At 39.8% G+C, this 19,858-nt stretch overlaps 2 protein-coding genes across 15 annotated transcripts in view; one reads left to right on the top strand and one right to left on the bottom strand.

Moving 5' to 3' along the window:
- Positions 1-11,878, top strand: part of LOC311302418 (band 4.1-like protein 1) — a 79,865-nt gene extending 67,987 nt beyond the window's left edge. For 4 of the 13 annotated variants that reach the window (XM_084428288.1, XM_084428286.1, XM_084428287.1 and 1 more), the window contains exons 13-24: positions 159-197; positions 1,171-1,206; positions 1,961-2,113; positions 2,718-3,962; positions 5,169-5,219; positions 5,837-6,226; positions 6,627-6,872; positions 7,071-7,130; positions 7,343-7,429; positions 7,515-7,595; positions 9,287-9,403; positions 9,760-11,878. In XM_084428288.1, the coding sequence (XP_084284414.1) occupies positions 159-197; positions 1,171-1,206; positions 1,961-2,113; positions 2,718-3,962; positions 5,169-5,219; positions 5,837-6,226; positions 6,627-6,872; positions 7,071-7,130; positions 7,343-7,429; positions 7,515-7,595; positions 9,287-9,403; positions 9,760-9,765 (2,511 nt within the window). In that variant the 3' untranslated portion in view covers positions 9,766-11,878. The remainder of the gene's footprint in view (positions 1-158; positions 198-1,170; positions 1,207-1,960; positions 2,114-2,717; positions 3,963-5,168; positions 5,220-5,836; positions 6,227-6,626; positions 6,873-7,070; positions 7,131-7,342; positions 7,430-7,514; positions 7,596-9,286; positions 9,404-9,759) is intronic. The other 9 variants (XM_084428292.1, XM_084428291.1, XM_084428283.1 and 6 more) reach the window with 7 other exon arrangements.
- A 2,734-nt stretch (positions 11,879-14,612) lies between these two features.
- Positions 14,613-19,858, bottom strand: part of cntn3a.1 (contactin 3a, tandem duplicate 1) — a 65,829-nt gene continuing 60,583 nt past the window's right edge. For both annotated transcript variants that reach the window (XM_084427333.1, XM_084427332.1), the window contains exons 19-23: positions 19,179-19,294; positions 18,684-18,870; positions 16,272-16,384; positions 15,859-16,027; positions 14,613-15,706 (exon numbers count right to left, since the gene is read on the bottom strand). In XM_084427333.1, coding sequence (XP_084283459.1) covers positions 15,615-15,706; positions 15,859-16,027; positions 16,272-16,384; positions 18,684-18,870; positions 19,179-19,294 — 677 coding nt within the window. In that variant the 3' untranslated portion in view covers positions 14,613-15,614. The remainder of the gene's footprint in view (positions 15,707-15,858; positions 16,028-16,271; positions 16,385-18,683; positions 18,871-19,178; positions 19,295-19,858) is intronic.

Below are 19,858 nucleotides of genomic sequence, written 5' to 3'. Positions count from 1 at the left end.
AACTTTCCAACCTCTCTACAAATCTGCCTGAACACTCACCTTCTCCCTATTTGCTAATTTCCTCAGTCTAATTCAGATTCTGCACTGTTCTCCCTGCTTCTAACACTTCACTGCTGTCCTCTAACTATCGCTTCTCTCTCGCTTCTTCTCGCGGACAGAGGGAGGAGTCAGGCTCTCCTGTAGACTCTAAGACGGAGGTATTTTTAGCGTGATTTATCTATCTGTGTGTCTAATTGTCTGTCTGTCATTGTCTCAATTGCACTCTAAATCTGCATACACACTGCTAGCATGGCTTTAGAGTGCCTCGAAAAAATAGCAACGTGATTGCTGTGTTGTTAGCCACCAGGCAGATCATGTAGTTTTCCAGCCTTCATGGCTTTTCTTGAGAACTGGATGAGACCATTAACAGCTGGATCATCTTGGTATAATGGTTATTTTTCAACTATTTAAAGGAGATATTTTTATGATTGTCGTTGTTCTTTTTTCCTACTTAAAGTCAATAGGAAATCACTGCTGATTCTGTAGTTCCTTAATACACATTCCTGGTCGTATTGTGTGCGGGCACATTATCTAAAAATTTTTTTTGTTGTAATCGAATGTCAAATTTGAATAACTTCACTTGCCTCTGAAATTACTTTTGTTTTGCCACTAGGCCGTTCTAGCAGAGCTTATGTTTTGCCATACTTCCAGATTAGTCTAGACTTAGCACCTTCTTGCAGAGTTGACTTAGACTACTTGCAGAACAGGTCATGTTTTGATTTGTGCTGGAAAGGTTTTGTAGAGATTAGGGATGTCATTGGTGTATCGCTTATCCATGCTCACGGATTGTTTCCAGTACATGCCTGTCTGCACCTCATAAGACATGTATGAATAATGAAAAGAAAGATCAGGAGATTTGTGTCACTGAACTTGATGCCACTGTTGCTCAATGTTATGTGACTAAGACAACTTTAAAACACTGAATCTGAGGCAGTGGCACAACCGCTTTCACTCTCTGTACTTCCATGGCTAACATCGATGTCTGTATGAGAGTTCCTCTCTCTGTTTGGCTGCCTGCTTTATGAATTCAACCATGCTCTGCCTCTCTGTCTCCACTACCTCACTTTGCCTCTTCCTCCGTTCCTTGGCTTGCACCAACATACCCTTTCCCCCACCACCCCTTTATCCCAGTCGGACCAGGACTTGGCCCCACGTCCTAAACAGGAGGTACTGTTTCTCATCGATCAACTGCCTGAGCATTCACTCTTTGTAATTGTCTTCTAGTGGAAGTGACAGAAAACTGAGCCAAGATGGCAGTCCATCTGACATCTGTTATCTACACCAGCATGTTTCATGTTTTATGTGCTGCTTTGTTGTCTTAAATGTTGAAGAAAAGATGTAGTGATTATTTTTGGCATAAAGAAATGGGCTCAAACTATTTAGACAGGGGTTCAATTTGTCATTATTTGTAGGCATCACAATGCCCAGACAGCAACATAGTGTCGGCCCAGATCCGGCCCATGTCTGGTACGTGTTGAATCCACATGTACCAGATGTGGCCCGGATCTGGGCCGACACTATGTCTGGTTGTTTACTAGTGTTTTAGAGTGTTAGAGTAAAATGTTTTGTCTAAAATATTCTCTTGAAAAAAGGAATAATGTCCAATCTAAAGCGATCGAACAGATACCTTTATTAATATTACTTGTTGCACTTCAGTGGCATTTCATATAGGTTTATTAGAGTTTTCAATTATTTCAACATACATTTATAACTGGGAGGCAAATTCATTTGTTATAAGAACAGAACTACACTTAACATTCTCATGAGCAAATGCCTGATGTTTGCATTTACATACTTACTGTATGTACCCACCTCTGTTAGATAAACATTTTTTAAACAACTGTGCAGGTCTCCAGAAAGCCTTCACTTAAGAAATTGCTGGAGGTAAGTGGTTCAACCGATTGACCTGTTTGTTTTATAGCAGTTCCTGGATAAACCAGAGGATGTGTTGCAAAAACATCAAGCCAGCATCAATGAGCTAAAAAGAGCGCTGAGAGAGCCCAACAGCAAACTGGTCCACAGAGAGAAACGTCTCTCTGGAGCTTCATCCGGTAGCACTCCGGAGAAAAAATCTGTGAGTAAACAGAACCTGCAAGGGATTGTATTGTGGGGTGACTTTTTAAAAAGAAAGATGCTAAAAAAATTATACTGATTCTGCCTTAAGATTCCTGATGAGGATTATTCAGATTTATGTCAGTACCAGTCTCGGATTTAGTGCCAAATGCTTGATTCGTTATTCATGCACTCTTTTTCATGTGACTAATCTCTCTTTAAGTGGATGCTGTTGAACCATTTCATGTCATGCCTCTGGTCAAGTGCTAGCAGCAATATTGAACTTTAATAGAATCTGGCTGGAGTGGTTTATTTGAACACAGCATGAACGCATTTTCTTTAATTAGTCTTATAAAGACAATGATATTGCTTGATAATAAAAGCAAATGACATTTTAAGTACTTATGTACATAAATGTCTCCCTTTTGTTTAACTTTAAAACATCCATCCAACATTTTACATATAACTTGATAACATGAATTTTCCCTCCTCAGATCAAAAATTGTTGTCTTGTCTTATATGTTTTTGTCTGATTCATATTGCAAAGATATGCGCTATACAAGTTATAGTAGAGGGACTGTTGGCATTGACAGTCCATTGAAACTGTTCACTCTATTGATATATAGGCCTCAGAGGAGTCCCTATTGATTGAGAAGCAAGATGGTTGTCAAAGAGACCTGCCCCTCAGTAAAAAAGACGAAAAGAGCAGGAGTCCTAGAGTAGCTTCATTAGCCACTGGATTCAACAGAGAGACAGAAGACAGAATGAGAGAACAAACCATCACTACACACAGTGAAACGAGAGAAAGACAAAGTATAGTAAAAAGGACCTCAACAGAAACCATCCTATCACCAGAGAAACCCCTGAGAAATCGTGCTAAAAGCCCTGCTTTAAGGTACAACCATTTCCAGGGCGCCAGTTCATTGGAGGAGAGAGGATATGATAATGGGCACCCGCAGGACAGATCTTTGTCAGAGAATGTCATTCATACAAATGGATGCGATGAATATGCAACAGAGAGACTCTGGGTTGATAAAAAGTACATGGGGGTAACTAATAGAGAAGACGAGACCACGAATAAAGACTTGGCAAGGTATGTAGAGAGAAGTTTCGGAGAGGCTTCTCCCAATGCAGCCATAGACAAATATATGAGAGATCGATATAATGAAAGCCGATGGGAGAGACAATCCTGTGAAAAAGAATCCGAGAACACCAGAGCTACCTTACAGAGGCAAATGTCTAAACCGGATCCTAAAGGTAAAGGCTCAACAATCCAGAGACACGATTCTACCGCAAGCGACACATCACAGTCTGAGGTGAAACGAATCGTTCCGCTGAAGCCTGAGAGGTCGAAGAAGTTGAAAGGCAATAAAGGAGCCAAGCTGCAAGGACAACCAAGTGAGAAGAGCATTTCGGGATCATTTGAAGAAAGTGAAGGGACCAACTCTAAGGAAGAGCAAGTTGGGTTTGATAATGCCCTGGATGGCTTGTTGCAGCCCAGAAATTCTGCAGCTTTAGAAAGCACTGGAACTTTTTCCAAGCAAGACTGGATGAGTAACTGTCACATTAGGGAAGTAAGAGAATATTACCGACAGTCTGTCCAAGACAGGCCCCAATTAAGAGACCTCAAGAACAGTGCAGAACACAGACTTAGTATCGAACAAGATCAGTTTCTTTTTGAAGATCCATTGTTTATGTTTGACTTTCCCACCAATTCAGCATTTCCAGCCTTTGACCAGATTCCCCCTTTATACCCACCTGTAAAATCCCAGTGGGCAAGAGATACACGTACCAAACCAATCACCAAAAGCGATTCTGGCAACAGTCTTCACAAGAGCTCCACCATGGAATCTTCCAAGAGGAAACCAGTGGTAACAACTGCTTGATAATCTGCTTGTCACTCACAGGAACTAAAGCATCGCATGAAACGGCACATCCATATCTATAGTTTTGTATAATGCACATGTCGGTAAAACACAAGAAACCTGTTTCTGAGGAGAGATGAGCAGAATAGTAGTTTTTTTGTCTAATCTTACTATTGGCTGATAGAAGTATGATGTACTATAACCGCTGTCTGATTGGATGAGGATGTGCCACTTTCTTTTCCTCTCCTTCCTCTGCACAGCTCAACATCTGCTTGCGCATTTGAGAAACACTTAGGATCTTCCACATAATCTCCATTGCTTAAGCTTCAGGCTTCCGTTCCACTAACTTTCCACCTGATATGCGGTCTTTCCTTCCAACATTCTTTCTCTGGTTCCCTCTTACCAGGCATGTAGGGAATGGTTGTTGCAAGGAATTAAAGGCCTGTGCACCATACTGTTATGCTAAAGTGCCATTTTTGCAAACAAAAGGGCTTCTGCAAGACTTTCAAAAATGGCCATGGTACTGTTCATGAGAAGGGCTCTGAAAGTTGATTTAACAAGGAATGGTTTTAGCTGTTGTTTAGAAAATAATACACCCAGCTTCATTATTAGTGATTTTGCATTTGTTCTTTGACTTAGCTGGGAAAGAAATTGTTCAGTTTTTTCAACAAACTGCAGGGAACCTTGATGGCTTTTTCTTTCTTTTTTATGCAAACACCCACTGAGCAGCAGTTTCCATAGACAACTGTTGTTGTCAAAGCAGATGCTACCTTATTTCACTCAACATTGAAACTGAAAGAAATTAAATTAAGAAAAAGTGCTGATGCAACATTGTTCTGGCAGTAGAAAGACTTTGGACTAGAAGAGCCTGACGAATAACCTTGCAAAACTGCTCTTTGGGTATCATGATGTCTACTATAGATATAATGGTTTGATTGATTAAAAGGCTCTTCAGTGGCATTTAGTGCAAAAAATTGCACCCAGCTGCCAAAATATATTTTAACTTTCAATTGTTGTGGTGCAATGTGCTGTACGCTGTAGTTCACACTGTAAAGACTTCTCATTTGTATCTGTGTCAGTCAGTGTATTCGATCAGTTATATAAATGTCTGGTTGTTGGTTCAGGGCCTAGTCTGGGCTCCTTCCCTGTTATCTCAAATTTCAGTGCACTAACTTTGCATTGCTCTTCCTATTATTTCATCTCACATTCCAGGAGCCCCTTCCCACTCCAGCAATTCATGCGGAGCCTCAGGAGGAAGCCCAGGTGCCTCATTTTTCCACTCATCCACTGCTACCTCCTTGCTAAAAATCGTGCAAAATATTTGGCTTTCACATTTTTGTATACATAAGCACTACAATTTGCCTTCTGTCTTTTGCTTTCATCATCACAGCATGATTGCATGATCCGAACCATCCTACACAACAGTCCTACACAGAAATGTCATTTAATGCATCCACCACATGCATTGATTCATTGGCACTGTTTAGCAAGTCCTAGGCTTGCCACACTTAGCATGAATTTAACATGAAGTCATAAAAAATGTCTATACAAATGTCCAACAGAGGAATATTATATGACATAGAAATACAGATGTGCAGTATTCTACCCTAGGGTGAAAATTTTCTATCAGCATATTATAGTCTCAGTTTTTCCTCAGAGACATGTAACACTTCTGACATTTCAGCTAGTCTTCTGAGTTGAACTAACCCCTGCATCCCTACTAGACTCGTTAACCATCAGTCACCACAATGTTGTCTCATTCTTGTCATGTGAAGAAGATGTAACATCCATTATATTGCCTTGTTTTACCTGTCAGTCGACATTTGCTCTTGTAGCACAGCTGGTTCCTTGCACCAAGATCTCTTTTTGTGCTTCTTCAGAGAGAGCCCTGGGAGAGACGCTTGGGATCAGTATCAGAAGATGACCCTGACCCAGACACTCTGTACCTGAAGGAGACTCACCTGGGCATTGAGCGCAAATGCTCGAGTATCACCGTTAGCTCAACGTCCAGCCTGGAGGCTGAGGTTGACTTCACTGTGCTCATGGACTTCCAAACGGGTATGGAGGAATTTTCTAGAGGCATGACTGAGCTGGGGGAGAAAGACTTCTCAGCTGAGTTTGGCCTCTCTGACCGTCCCACTCATCCAGCCTTTATACTGGGAGCAGATCCTATCTACCTTCCCGAGGAGGAACATGTAGAAGTTCAGAGGCCCGTAGAGAAACCAAAGCCCGTTGTAGAACAGAAGCCACCGGAGGAACGTAAACCGGAGGTAGACAAGCATCCTTTCTCTTTTAGCAAAGTTGCTGGCTCACCCAATCACTGGTTAGTGTAAATGTACATATTGTGCTGATGAATGCAATCACGTCCCATTTATTTTTTTCTCGCGTTCTACAGGGCATCAAAGCAAAGCATGAAATTGCATTGGAATTTGAGTTGTTGATTGATGCTAATTCCATTCCATTTGATGCTGCCCTCCATAGTTCAGTCAGTCAGTTCAGGTTTGGTTTCTTTGATTTCACAATTGTGTTATATTTTTCATTGCTTCTTATTCTTTTCTTTTGAACCATGACTCACCATATGCTGCTAAATTCATTTGATTGGCACTGTGTTTCTTAAATCTCATGATCACTCCCAGGTTTCGACTTGATCTGTTTCATTTCTTTCCCAAGCCTTTTGTACCGAAGAAAGCTCCGCGGTCAGTGAAAGCTGCCCAAGCCATGAGGAAAGAATCTAAAGAACAAGCTAATGCCCAGTCGATGAGAAGGGAGAGCTCTGAATCGCCCCCAATCCATCCTCTGAGTAGAGAGAGCAGTGAAATCATTGCCTCCCAAGCTCTAAGGAAGACCGAGGTCAAGATCGAGACGCAGCCCAATGGCTCTGAGGTCACCACGACCATAATGGAGATTGCAGACCCGGTAAAGATCTTTTAGCTCATCATACATACTTTACTGGAGAAATGTCACTGTGTGATAGGTTAGAGGAACATGCTGTGAAGACTGTGATTATGTCAATTATCATCAATTACATAAGTAAGTGTAATTACTTTCTCTTGTTACTTACCTGTACAGTGGTGGATCTCATCTGGATTGTAACTTCTCTGTTTGCTCTCATAGGACCACGGTATCAGTGGTATGCGAGAGGCTGCATACTCTATGACAGAGAGAGTCTCTCCTGTAAGCATGTCCATTTTTTCATCTGGTGAACTTGAGTTTCCAAACCCTCTTCTGTCTCTGCTTCTGCCCTGTCCTTCTGTCTGTTGCTTTTATTTCCAACTTTAGTTCCAGAGTTTGCTTCAGATGGCCTGCGTTATTTGTGATGTATGAAAGTCCCTACCTTATAGTTTTCTTGCTTTGACTAGTGTTTATTTCACTATATTCTTGTATAGGTGAACTTGGGATCATTAGGTAGAGATGGTTCTCCTCTAATGGTTACTGAGAACGTAACATCAGCCACTACAACACATGTTACTAAGGTATCTGAAATAAGCTGTTAGCCTCTTGTATAGAATAGGTCTTCGTGGAGGATTGAAAATGTTTATATGTCATTTTGTTTTGTAGACGGTGAAAGGAGGCTACTCAGAGACAAGAATTGAAAAGAGGATTATCATTACTGGTGACGATGATGTCGATCAAGATCAGGTAGGTGCAGGAGGAACTAGGGCTGGGTATTTTTTAACGCATTTTAGTGAGATATATATTGATCTATGATTATATCAACTCTTGAAGGGTTAGTTCACTCAAAAATGTCATCATTTACTCGCACTCACATTCCAAACCCATAAGACTTTCATTCAACTTTGGAACACAAATGAAGTTGTTTTTAAAATAATTCCTGAGATATTACTGCCCATCTGTTGAAAGTCTAGGGAAGAAGAAGAGCCTATTTTTCTGCTAGTAACAGTGCAGCACTTCCAGGACCAGTTGCATCGCAAGAATGTCTGCTGTCATGTGAACAGCCAAAGAGATTCTCCTGTGAACGCACATTGGAGAGCTTTGCAGATGTGTGGAAGTGAAGATATTGTGTGAATACATACTTTTAATACACACCCAAAACAATCACATTGCTTCATAAATTTAGGATTAAACCACTGGAGTCACATTGATGACTTTACAATGCTCTTTGATATTTTTGGAGCATGAAAGTTCTGATTACCTAGTTCTGATCAGTGGATAGACAGAATTCTATTTTAGGTTTCATTAAAATATCTTAATTTGTGTGCCGAAGATGAATGAAAGTCCAATGGGTTTGAAATTGGGTTGTTGTCATGGTGAGGAAATTTTCACACCAATATATAAACTAAATAAATAGCAGTAGCAGCTCCTGACCATAAATTTAGGTATAGGGCACATTCTGGATCTTAGCACTAGTTTATGATAAACATTTTTTTAAGCTTTGTACTGTATTGTAATCGCTGAACACATCAAACACACTTTTGGCAGAATTCTAATGTCCTTGCGTTATTCAGTCTGAGGGTGGTGCTCTAATGTTGATTGACAGGTCACACGATATATGCATAGAACGCTATGTTAGAATTGCCTTAAAGGCAAGATGTAAAATAAGTGTCTGATGTCTCCAGAGTGTGTATGTGAAGTTTTAGCTCAAAATACCCCACAGATAATTTTTATAACATCTTAAAATTGCCACTTTTGGAGGGTGAGCAAAAACAAGCTGTTTTGTGCGTGTGTCTCTTTAAATGCAAATGAGCTGGTGCTCCCAGCCCCCTTTCAAGGAGAGGGCGGAGCTTCAAGAAAATGGCGACAACACGTACTTTGTGTAAAGGTAGCGGCGTCACTGACCGCACATTTTACAAGATAAGAGATTCGTCAATGACACAGGATCTGCTGCGTACAAAATACGAACTAAATAAATGTATCAAATAACCATGCGGAAACTTCCTGGTTCATTCTCAAAGTTTTTGCTTCTGCCAGAGTCTCTCCTTCCCCAGAAAGCAACATAGTGTCGGCCCAGATCCGGCCCACATCTGGTACTTGAGGAATCCACGTTCACCAGATGTGGACCTAACTATGTTGCTGTCTGGGTCATCAGTGCCCTCCCCCCAAGCAGTCTCTCAATCACATGAGATGGCATCAATTAGCAAACAACAATCAATTTCTGATGGACAAAATAAGCATCCTCATACATTTTTCTCTTTCGAGAAGCCATTTCATTCTAATATACTTCACAATAATAAGAAAAGACAATCCCAATTTCTGTTTCAGGGCGACTTTAAAGTGCAAATTAATTAGTCAGAAAGCATATTACTATTACATTGGCTGCTTGTTTCCTCTTCTTTTCATTTAACTTGAAAAATAAATGACTTTTTCCCAAGGCGCTCGCCATGGCAATAAAAGAAGCCAAGCAACAGCACCCTGACATGTTGGTAACCAAGGCTGTAGTTGTCAGGGAAACCGAATCTTCCACTCAAGATCCACATGAGGAATTGAAGGTATTTGTCACCGCTAGCCCTCGCATGCACAATTAATACATCCATTTCAAAAATGCATATTATGTTTTCACTTGAGCGTTTATCTGTCATATTGAGCCTGCTGGTATAGCAGTTTGACAAGGGTGTAATGACATGTCAAAACCAGTTCAGTCAGCGCCGCATGTTAACTCTAGGTGGATGGCGCTGACAAACACACTCTTTCATTTTACTGCGAACCGTGCAGTTATCGAAAATCAATTGCAAGCCTTGTTTTCCATTTTACAACAGCAGTCACTCTGAATGCCATCTTCTAAATGTACTTTAATAAATGGTTGTATTACATGATCTGTTATTTGTTTTGTTTCTTTCTCCATTAGTCCTGATCTCCTCAGTTCTCAGGACTTCAACGAAAAGCAACTGTTCCTCAATGACTGCCAGTGGGTCGCCAACATCTACAGACCTCTTATGCTAAGCTTCTTGCTTCCACTTACATAAACGACACTAACATTTACACATTTACACATGCACACAAACACATGCTGCCTCCCAGACGTCAGAACCGATTCCTTCTCATGTAATTTCTATTTCGTGTCTACATTCGCTGTGGTAATATGGACATGCTCGTTCAAGAGGCGCTCGGACCATTTGGGAAGGACAGACTCAGCATCACATCGATCAGACGATTTAGCTGCCATTGTAGTCTCTTGCTTTTTCTTCACGAATGTGAAAACTAACCAAGCGTACTATCAACAGCCCGATGCTAACATCAAGCATGAGGCACGGGGCTTTTTGATGAACATTGCTGAAGATTTAGCTTAGTGGAGTGACAGTAGTGTCTATTGAGTAGTTTTTCTAGGGCTCATACTGTATAACACTTTTTACAAACACTGAACTGTAGGGAAAAGCCTAGATAGCGTACATACAGTATGTCGTGCTTCTCTGATCAACAAACATTACGTTGCTATTCTGAACCTCATCTGCATGTGGCAAAGCAGGGTTTCAAATATTTTCATATACATCCAGCTAACTAAAAACTCTGGTTCAGTGTCCTTATAAACCAGAGAGGAAAACGGGACAGACTTTATCAATGTATGATTGCCAAACCTTTTGACGGTCCTCTGAAAAGTATTTATTTCCATATTAGATATAATATGAAGATAGTGTACTTGCACATCCCCCCTACCCCCATCTGTATTTGTTTTACAGATGTCAAGAATGCTTTTTTTTTTCCTCAGGAGCCCTTAAATATAGATATTCACGAACAGAGAAAAATGAAACATGCCAATTTTCAGTACAAACAAGGTACCAATAGTAATCAAACTTTAGATTTTAGATTGAAAATATCCCAAAGTATGAGAGTTTTGAAATGCACGCTACAAACAGAAACACGTTTGCTTGTTGAATTGCTTGTGAATTTCATCTCCTACACATATTGTTAAACTGTGAAAAATGAATTGAAGTCCAAAGAAGCCAAACCTAATTTGAGCTCAGTACATGCTGACACAATTACATAATTATTTAATGTGTTATGTGCATTTAGACTTTAAGCATTTGAAGATTGCAGAAAACAATTTAGTATTATTTTCCAAAATGCCAATATTTAACAAACTCCCTATTGCTCTATACGTTTATGAAACTTCTGTGATTTTATTTTTTAAACTGTTTCTTCCCACACAATGCTGTGCCAACAAACTAATGATTTTTAAACACTGTCGTAATGATTCTGATTTGTTAGATATGAGACCTTTTTATGTGTAAATGTCATGAGCCTGTGGTTTTCAGTGAAGCGTGACCCTTGAGCCATGATTCCCTTTACAAACGTTTCCTCTGTGAAAGCAGTAGAAATCCTGGACAGGACGTGTATGTGTTCTAGTGTTGAATGGATGAATGAGCTTTGAATTGTGTGTATTGCCAAATGAAAAACATAGCATACTTTATATTAGGATGAAAGAAGGCCAGGATAGAGTCTTAATAACCTTTGCTAACATGGTCAAGGCTTGTTGTTGTGTAACTAATGCATTTGTTCAGGACTGTGCACTATGTGAAAATTACAACACTTTACACAACCTGCAGATATCTGAAGGGAAATTTGTATACGGCATACTTCCAACTTGTGCAGTTACAGATTTTTGAGGACACAGGTGCTTGAATAAAAAGAAAAGAAGTGCCATGCAAAGGTTGATAGTTGGATTCCGAGTCAACCACAGCGTTCTTTCGCCAGCCTATCTGCTAAGCCAGTGTCAGAGTTTCGTCTCTTTCCAAGGCAGCGTCCTTGTTTATGCTGTAATGTTGCATTGAGGATTTCAACTTTGAGGAAAATGAGTTAAGCTTAGAAAACTACTTTAAGCATTGATTCCCCCTGAGACTCCACCTGCAGGCACTTCTGTTTACACCGCTATCCTCTTCTTTCTACTGCTTGGTTTTGTGTGTTTGCTGTACAGTGTTCGAAATAAACAAGAACCATCCATGTGGTCAAGTTTGCTATTTTGTGCATCTGAGTTAAATAAAAAGCAGATACACTGAGAATGATGCATCATCCTCGAACAGTTTATGTGCATCCGAGTTAAATAAAAAACAGATACACTGAGAATTCGAACGGTTTAGGTACAAATATTTCCCATTTTGTTCAAGAAGTGTTGCATTACCTCTGTTGCACTGCCATCTTGTGGTCTACTGAAGAACATTCTCCAAACCGGGAATATGTCTCCATGAACAGTAGTCGCCTTACTAATTAGCCTACATACACACACAGCAACAATGCTCATTTACACTCTTAAAAGAAATGGTTCTATTTAGAACCAGAAATGGTTCTATCACCCGCTTCATATATGGAACTCCAAAATGGTTCTATACAGAACCATTTAAAAGGGTTCCATAAAAAGAACCCCAAATGGTTCTTTGAATCCAAGTTAGATGGTTCTAAATAGAACCATTTAAGGGTTCTTTATTATTAAACGAGTTATTATTAAATAAGAAAATATAAACAATCCAGAACGCAACGCATGTATGCCACCAGGGAGCATTTTTACGATCATTTGTTTTTAATGTTCCCTTCGATAGATTAAAACCATCACAATATGGTATACAAAATAAAGAAAACTCCTGGTTAGTTTATTTTTTTCTTCACAAAATGATTTGTCAAAAAGTTTAACTATAATATATTAGGAAATATAAGTTTCATGCTAATGTACAGCTCATATTAATATTTGTTTACTCTTGTTTTTGACTACAGCAGTCATTCTCATGGGTCTTGACTCAAAAAGCTTTGTGAATGTGTTGTGTAATCTTTAGTTTACACTTCAGTCATAAAACATGAATTATAGAACCATTTTAATAAAAAAAGGTTCTTTGCTATGCAAGGGTTCTACATAGAACCATTTTTTTGGTAAAAGGTTCTATTGGCCAAGTACTGAACCCCAGGGTTCTATATAGAACCTCGAAGAACCCTTTTTTTTAAGAGTGTAGGGATAGGTATACCCAGAAGTGACCGTATAATTGTTCCCATAAAAATCAAAAAGCAGTTAATATGGTCGTTTTCTCCAAATCATCACTTTATAGGTTTATCGTGTATCAGCATGATTATGGTTTAAAGGGATACTCCACTTTTTTCGGAAATAAGCTCATTTTACAACTCCCCCAGAGTTAAACAGATGAGTTTTACCGTTTTAGAATCCATTCAGCCGAACTCCGGGTCTGACGGTACCACTTTTAGCATAGCTTAGCACAGATCATTGATTCTGATGAGTCCAGTAGCATTTCTTTCAAAATGACCAAAGAGTTTAAATATTTTTCCTATTTAAAACTTGACTCTTCTGTAGTTAAACCGTGTACTAAGATCGACGGAAAATGAAAAGTTGCGATTTTCTAAGCCTATATGGCTAGGAACTATACTCTCATTCCTGCGTAATAATCAAGAAACTGTGTGTCTGTACCATGGGTGCAGCAGGCGTAATGATATGACGCAGCGCCTAAAAATAGTCCCCAGCTCGGTAACTTCTTCCAACGTGACCGGGACTAAGTTTGTCTAACCTATTAGACCTATTTTCAGGCGCTGCGTCATATCATTACGCCTGCTGCACTCATGGTACAGCCGCACAGTTCCTTGATTATTACGCCGGAATGAGAGTAGTTCCTAGTCATATAGGCTTAGAAAATCGCAACTTTTCATTTTCCGTCGATCTTAGTACACGGTTTAACTACAGAAGAGTCAAGTTTTAAATAGGAAAAATATTGAAACTCTTTGGTCATTTTGAAAGAAATGCTACTGGACTCATCAGAATCAATGATCTGTGCTAAGCTATGCTAAAAGTGGTACCGTCAGACCCGGAGTTCGGCTGAATGGATTCTAAAACGGTAAAACTCAACTGTTTAACTCTGGGGGAGATGTAAAATGAGCATATTTCCGAAAAAAGTGGAGTATCCCTTTAAGTGATGCTTTGCTGATATTATGATATTGACCCGGTAAAACTTTTTTTAAGGTGTAAGGAACAGTTAAACGAAATTGTCACCGAACAGCTAAATTGATAGACAGATTCACATTATATATAGGGGTTTAACAGACTGCCATGACGCTTTAAGCTTGACGTCGTCTAGTCGCTGATCATTCATGGCCTATTGAGAGCGCAACAGGATAAGAAATCTTTGAACTCCACTTTGCTCCGTTTCAGTTAAAATTACAAACACAGAGCGCTCCACAAGACATGTTTGATTATACCATCTGGATGGCTCAAAACTGATTGTGTGATCGCATGTTTTAAACAGCTTATTGTACAGGTAAGTTAATTGCCGTTGTAAACTGCACTACACACACACAGAAGCGCGCATATCACGTGAAGATTGCGCTCGCACATAATCATTCATTAGCGCAGAAATGTATTGTAAACTCTGTTTAGTGGTTTATCAATAAAATAGCTTAGAAACTGAAAAGTTCTAGCATATATTTCTTAGTAACTAAAACCCACAGCTTCACTATTAGTAGAGAGATGCTGCAATGTGCAATCACTCTCTCTCACACTAATGCATTCATATAAGTGTAATCTTTACTGTGATACTTTATCTATATCTGATTTAGAACAAGCAGAAATCTGAGAAATATAGGTTCAGGCTTATTTGTTCATCAATATGTGTGTGTGTGTTCACATGAGGTGAGAGGGAAAGGACGTGTAAAAAAAGGGCCTGACATCTGAGCAACAGTCCTATAAAATATAACAATGATGTCTTACTCACAAATATCTTAAGAACATTACTTGTGTTCCTTAATTTATTAAAAGCAGACAGTCCATTCAAATACTTTTTTTCAAGCCAGTACAGAGCCAGTTCATGCTAAACAGCTTGAAAATGGAAAGTAAGCATTATGTCCTAGGTATTTCAATGATCACAGCTATTACCTTAAGAAAGCACCTCGACGGAAAATGAAAAGCTGGTCTTTTACAATCAAAATGTTATCCCCTATACATCATCAAATAATTGTAAATGAACAAACTGAACAAGAAAAGAAATCAAGACAACGTTTTAAGGCTGTTCTGGTCCTGAGGATATTTTACACACTGTTTCTCATTAAAGAGGCACACACACACACACACACACACACACACACACACACACACGCAAAACAAAGATCTCAGTGCATGACTGAAGGAACAGACAGCCAGTGAGCTCTTTTACTGTATAGGTAAGGCCAGCAGCATTAGCTTCGTCTTTCAAACAGACAGGGGGCATGTCAACACTGGGGGACTGTAAACTCTGTCTGATTTGAGGACAGCTGATTTAATGGGTTGATGTTCTTATAATGAAAGTGTCTGTGAGGTATGGCTGAAGGGATTCTCTTCAAAGGAGTTCATTAGTCCCAAGGTTCCTATGAAAAAGGCATTTGTGTGGTTCTCCACTGCCAACCGTCTAATGGATGAATATGGATTCCTCTCGACCGAACAGATGTCCTTGTAAGCGAATCCTTAAGAGTGAACTGCATGTCATTTTATGCCCTTAAATACCCAGTTCCTGGTTGGAAAAACCACGTGGTCTGTCGATACATTTATCCAAAAACAATGAGATAGCTCTTACTGCACAGTCTTTCGACAGCTTTGGTGTCAGCGATCGAAACCAGGTTAGCAAACTTCCTCTTTTGAAAAAGCGAGAGGAAAACGTTCCATCCGAAGAGAGTCTCGTTTGTAAAACATACTGGAAAAAGATCCACTCTGTACTGTTCTCTCCGCTGTAGAGTTCAGTTCATCTGTCATAAGAAAGTCCTGACCGTACAGTGGAGTACTAGTGTTACGAGTAGGGGTAGTGCTTTCCGCTCTGGGGCAAATCCAATCGCATGTGCAACTGCAAAAAAAGAATAATAATAGAATGAATAAACAATTTGACCGTTTCTGTTAAGTTTTTTTCACTTGTTTTATGATAGGCTGAAAATGATAAACCACAAGGTCAGCGTACTGAAGAATATTATAAATGCCACAAGGGCCGTAAGTTCAGACCTGCTATCCTGGGGATGGTGATCTGTTTGCTGCTGCTTCCCTCCCCACCTTCACTGACTGGTTTAATCTGGATGATGTAATCCTCATCCACAGGCAGAGAGAGCTCGAGAGATGTGCTGTTAGTCTCCACCACGCTGGGCCGACTATGTCTGCTTTGCTTGTACATGACCTTCAAAGCAAACACAGATGCTTTAAAACTCAGTTTATATGTAAGGAATTGAATTCAGGGTGTGCGTTATTATATAGCCCAGACAGCAACATAGTGTCACGTGACGTGCACCAGATGTGGGCCGGATCTGGGCCGACACTATGTTGCTGTCTGGGATGGAGCTGTAATCTGTCAACCAATCAGAATCAAGCATCCGACAATGTTGTGATGTAAACATCAGATATAGATCAGAGGCAGTTCATACCTTGTAGCCCATAACTTCAGATTCATTCTCCAGAGCCTTCACATGATCCCACTTGAGGATGAGTTTGGAGTCTGTAGTATTCCACATGACTTTCACTGGAGACTGGCTCGGCGCTGGAGAAAATACATTCAAAGAACTGAACGTCACATTTCAGAGCAGTTTAAAACTTCTGTGTTAAATGTTTGTGTATGAAATCAGTTTTTTGAAAGTTGCTTACAACATTAAAGGGATAGTTCAAAATGAAAATTCGGTTATCGTTTACTCACACTGATTCAAAACACTTTTTTTTTTTTTTTTTTACGTAATCCATATGAATTTACTGCTTTTACTGACATGTGAGCATTGATAAACACACATCATCAAATATGGCAAATGGAAACTTGACCCTGCTTGCTTGACATCCAAGGTTATTGTGCATCAAGAAAGTATGTTTGAGGATCTGTTTACCATATTTGAGAGCTACGTGCATGTGCATTGATCAATTATTAAATGTGAATAAAAGCCAGGACTTGGATTAAACCGCTCTATACATATGGATTCATTTTACAATGTTTTCAAGAACATTTAGAAATATGACATTTTCTATGGAATGGACTTTCAATGGATGGACAGAAATCTTTCGGGATTCATTAAAACATCATTTGTGTTGTTCAACACACATTTGTGTTGTTCAAAACATCACAAGAAAGTCTTATGGGTTTGAAACGACATGAGGGTGGGTAAATGATGACAGAATTTACATTTTTGAATAAACTATCCCTTTAACTTTCCTTACTAATGCTAAAATCTAAACAATCCCTGAAATATGTACTAAAAAAAAAAAAAAAAAAAACCATTTTTACAGAAGAAAACTGGCAGCTGTAGTTGCCAGATAAATTCAGTAAAAATACAGTAAACCTGTACATTTCCCAATTTAAACCTGTAATTTACACAAAACAAATAAACCGCTAAATCCAACAGCACTTTCTGCTGAATTAGCAAGGCCACACTGCTACTAAAATCTGTTTTGTACTTTTAACATATACTGACAATAACACTGGTGGTAAAGAGAAAACCACATGATGAATCAAAGATCATCACAAGTAGCTTTTCCACGAGCTGAGGTAAATACTAGTATACCAAGACAGCAACATAGTGTCGGCCCAGATCTGGTACACGTGGATTCCACACTTACCAGATGTGGGCCGAATCTGGGCCGACACTATGTTGCTGTCTGGGTATAAAGGGTGCACACAGTGTCATTCACACAAATACAAAATACCATCATGGTAACACACAACACTAAAATGCAATAAACCTTCATTTAACAACATAAGATGGAACATTAAAGCAGTACTCGGCAACTCTAGCGAACTCTAGTCACTTCTTCGCTGATTTTCCCTTTTGTTGTCGCATGTTTTCCCCGCGAGCTCCCCCTACAGCTGTGGGGGGGCGTATATTTCACAACACGGTCGTAAAAAACTCACTTGCGGCGGCCTCCTCCCCCTCTCTACCGCTGCTCATGTGCGTTTGTTATGATCGGAGATAGCCAACTGTATCGTGTGGAGCTATGTCTACCGAGGTGGGTAATCTGGTAATACATCATACATGCGTGTGTGTTTATGTCGAATTGCCGTAAAGCAATTCGTGTTTCGCGCTCGTTCTCATTCTCGCTTCTCACGAGACTTCCAATTTCTATCTTGCCGGGGCGGTAGTCCCCAAGTTGCAAGGTTGGTTTTCCGCCTGGGAACGCTGAAAGTCACCAATATCACCAGAACAGGTTGTTTAACCATCCAAATGATTTCTAGACAGTTTTAAGTTAAAAAAAGTTACCAAGTTCTCCTTTAAACTTAATGTTAACACATTAAGGGCCCTATCTAACACCCGGCGCAATGCAGCGCCAAGCGCGATGCAAGTGTTTTTTGCTAGTTTCAGTCCGAAGGCAGTTATCATTTTCACGTCCTGCGCCACGTTGTTTGAATAGCAAATGGATTTGCGCCCATTTGTGCGCCCATGTGGTCTGAAAACGAGGTGTGTTCTGTTCGGTCTTTCCACTATCAAATTCCGTCATGTAAATAGCGAATCCGCCATGGCGCGAGCGCAACTGCCATTTAAAGGGAATGGGAGATGAGACTCTGATTGGTTTAACGCATGTAAATCCCAAAACACACCCATTACTCATTAAGAGAATAGGGACAACCCTTTTAGACAAGCCCTCCTGGCGCGCCGGCCATTTTTCCCCTCGCTAAACTAGCAAAAGTGGATTCGGACACGCCCTAAGTGAACTTGCGCCCTGCGCTTTAGACCATGCGCTTAGATCGTAGGGCCCTAACAGGTTTTTGGCACATAAAAAAAACAATTTTTTTTTATTTTTTAAAGTGAGGTTATGTTTTTAGAGAATAACCCAATGGCAAAGGCCCACGTCACACTTACGGGGTCTCTTAGTGGTGACATTCACCACGGCACTATCAGGTCCCACACCAGCACTGTTATAGGCTTTGAGTTTGATGTGGTATGTACTGCTGGGGTCCAGTCCACGAATGACAGCAAACGTCCTGTTTCCCACAGTCCTCATCACACTAGCTGTGTCCGCTCTGTCCTTTGTGCTCCAGTACCTCAGCTGAAATTCACAGTCAACTAGATGTCATGATCAGCATCACAGAGTGTCGTTCATTCAGCTGTGGTGCTCATGTGGGCAATGTGGGTTCAAGTCTGTCTTGCCAATTAATATTCTATTTCTAATAATGTAAAAATCTCACTTCCCTAAACCAAAGATCTTACCTAAATTCCCAAAAATATGACTTAATCTTAATAGAATTGTTTATGGGTAGTTACTGTATTAAGAACAATAACAATACTGTGAGAATTGTTATGAGTACTATAGGAACAGTCAGATTAATTGGCCTTCTTTAGTTGTGCTATTCTCACCTCATAGCCCATTATGCGTGTCCTACTGGTGCTCCAGGGTAAAGGCTTCCAGCTGACCTCCACTTCTGAGGCTGACAGGCTCTTGGCACGGATGCGACTGGGGGCGCGACTCGGCTCTATGGTCAGAATAATCATTACTGTAATCATTACTTTAGGCTCATAATTAGAGCAATGATGCACTAGCAAATGTTCAGTATGCTAGTGAACTGTAATGTTCAATTCTGCCTATGCTGGACCATTCACACAAAGAGTGTTTGGGAGCTCCACAGAGTGTTTATACTTTTTGAGGGACTGGACTTACGAAACCGGACCAAATGTTTGAAATAATTTGGATTTTTAAAATGCTTTTGAAAGAAGTCTCTTATGCTCAGCAAGGCTGCATTTATATGAAAAATTGAGTAAAAACAGTAATACTGTAAAAGTAGTATTACAATTTTAAGATTTTTTTTTTCCATTCGAATATATTTTAAAATGTAATTTATTCCTGTGAATTTTCAGCAGCATTACTCCAGTCTTCAGTGTCACATGATCCTTCTGAAATCATTCTAATATGATGATTTGATGCTCAAGAAACATTATTATCAATGTTGAAACCATTTTTTGTGGAAATCTACTTTTTTTAATTAATCTTTTTTAGGATTCTTTGATAAATAGAAAGTTCAAAAGAACAGCATTTATTT

The sequence above is a fragment of the Rutilus rutilus genome (genome assembly GCF_951802725.1).
Source record: "Rutilus rutilus genome assembly, chromosome: 13".
Lineage (NCBI taxonomy): Eukaryota > Metazoa > Chordata > Actinopteri > Cypriniformes > Leuciscidae > Rutilus > Rutilus rutilus.
Note: the sequence above shows the minus strand (reverse complement) of the source record. Positions and strands in the feature narration are given on the sequence as shown.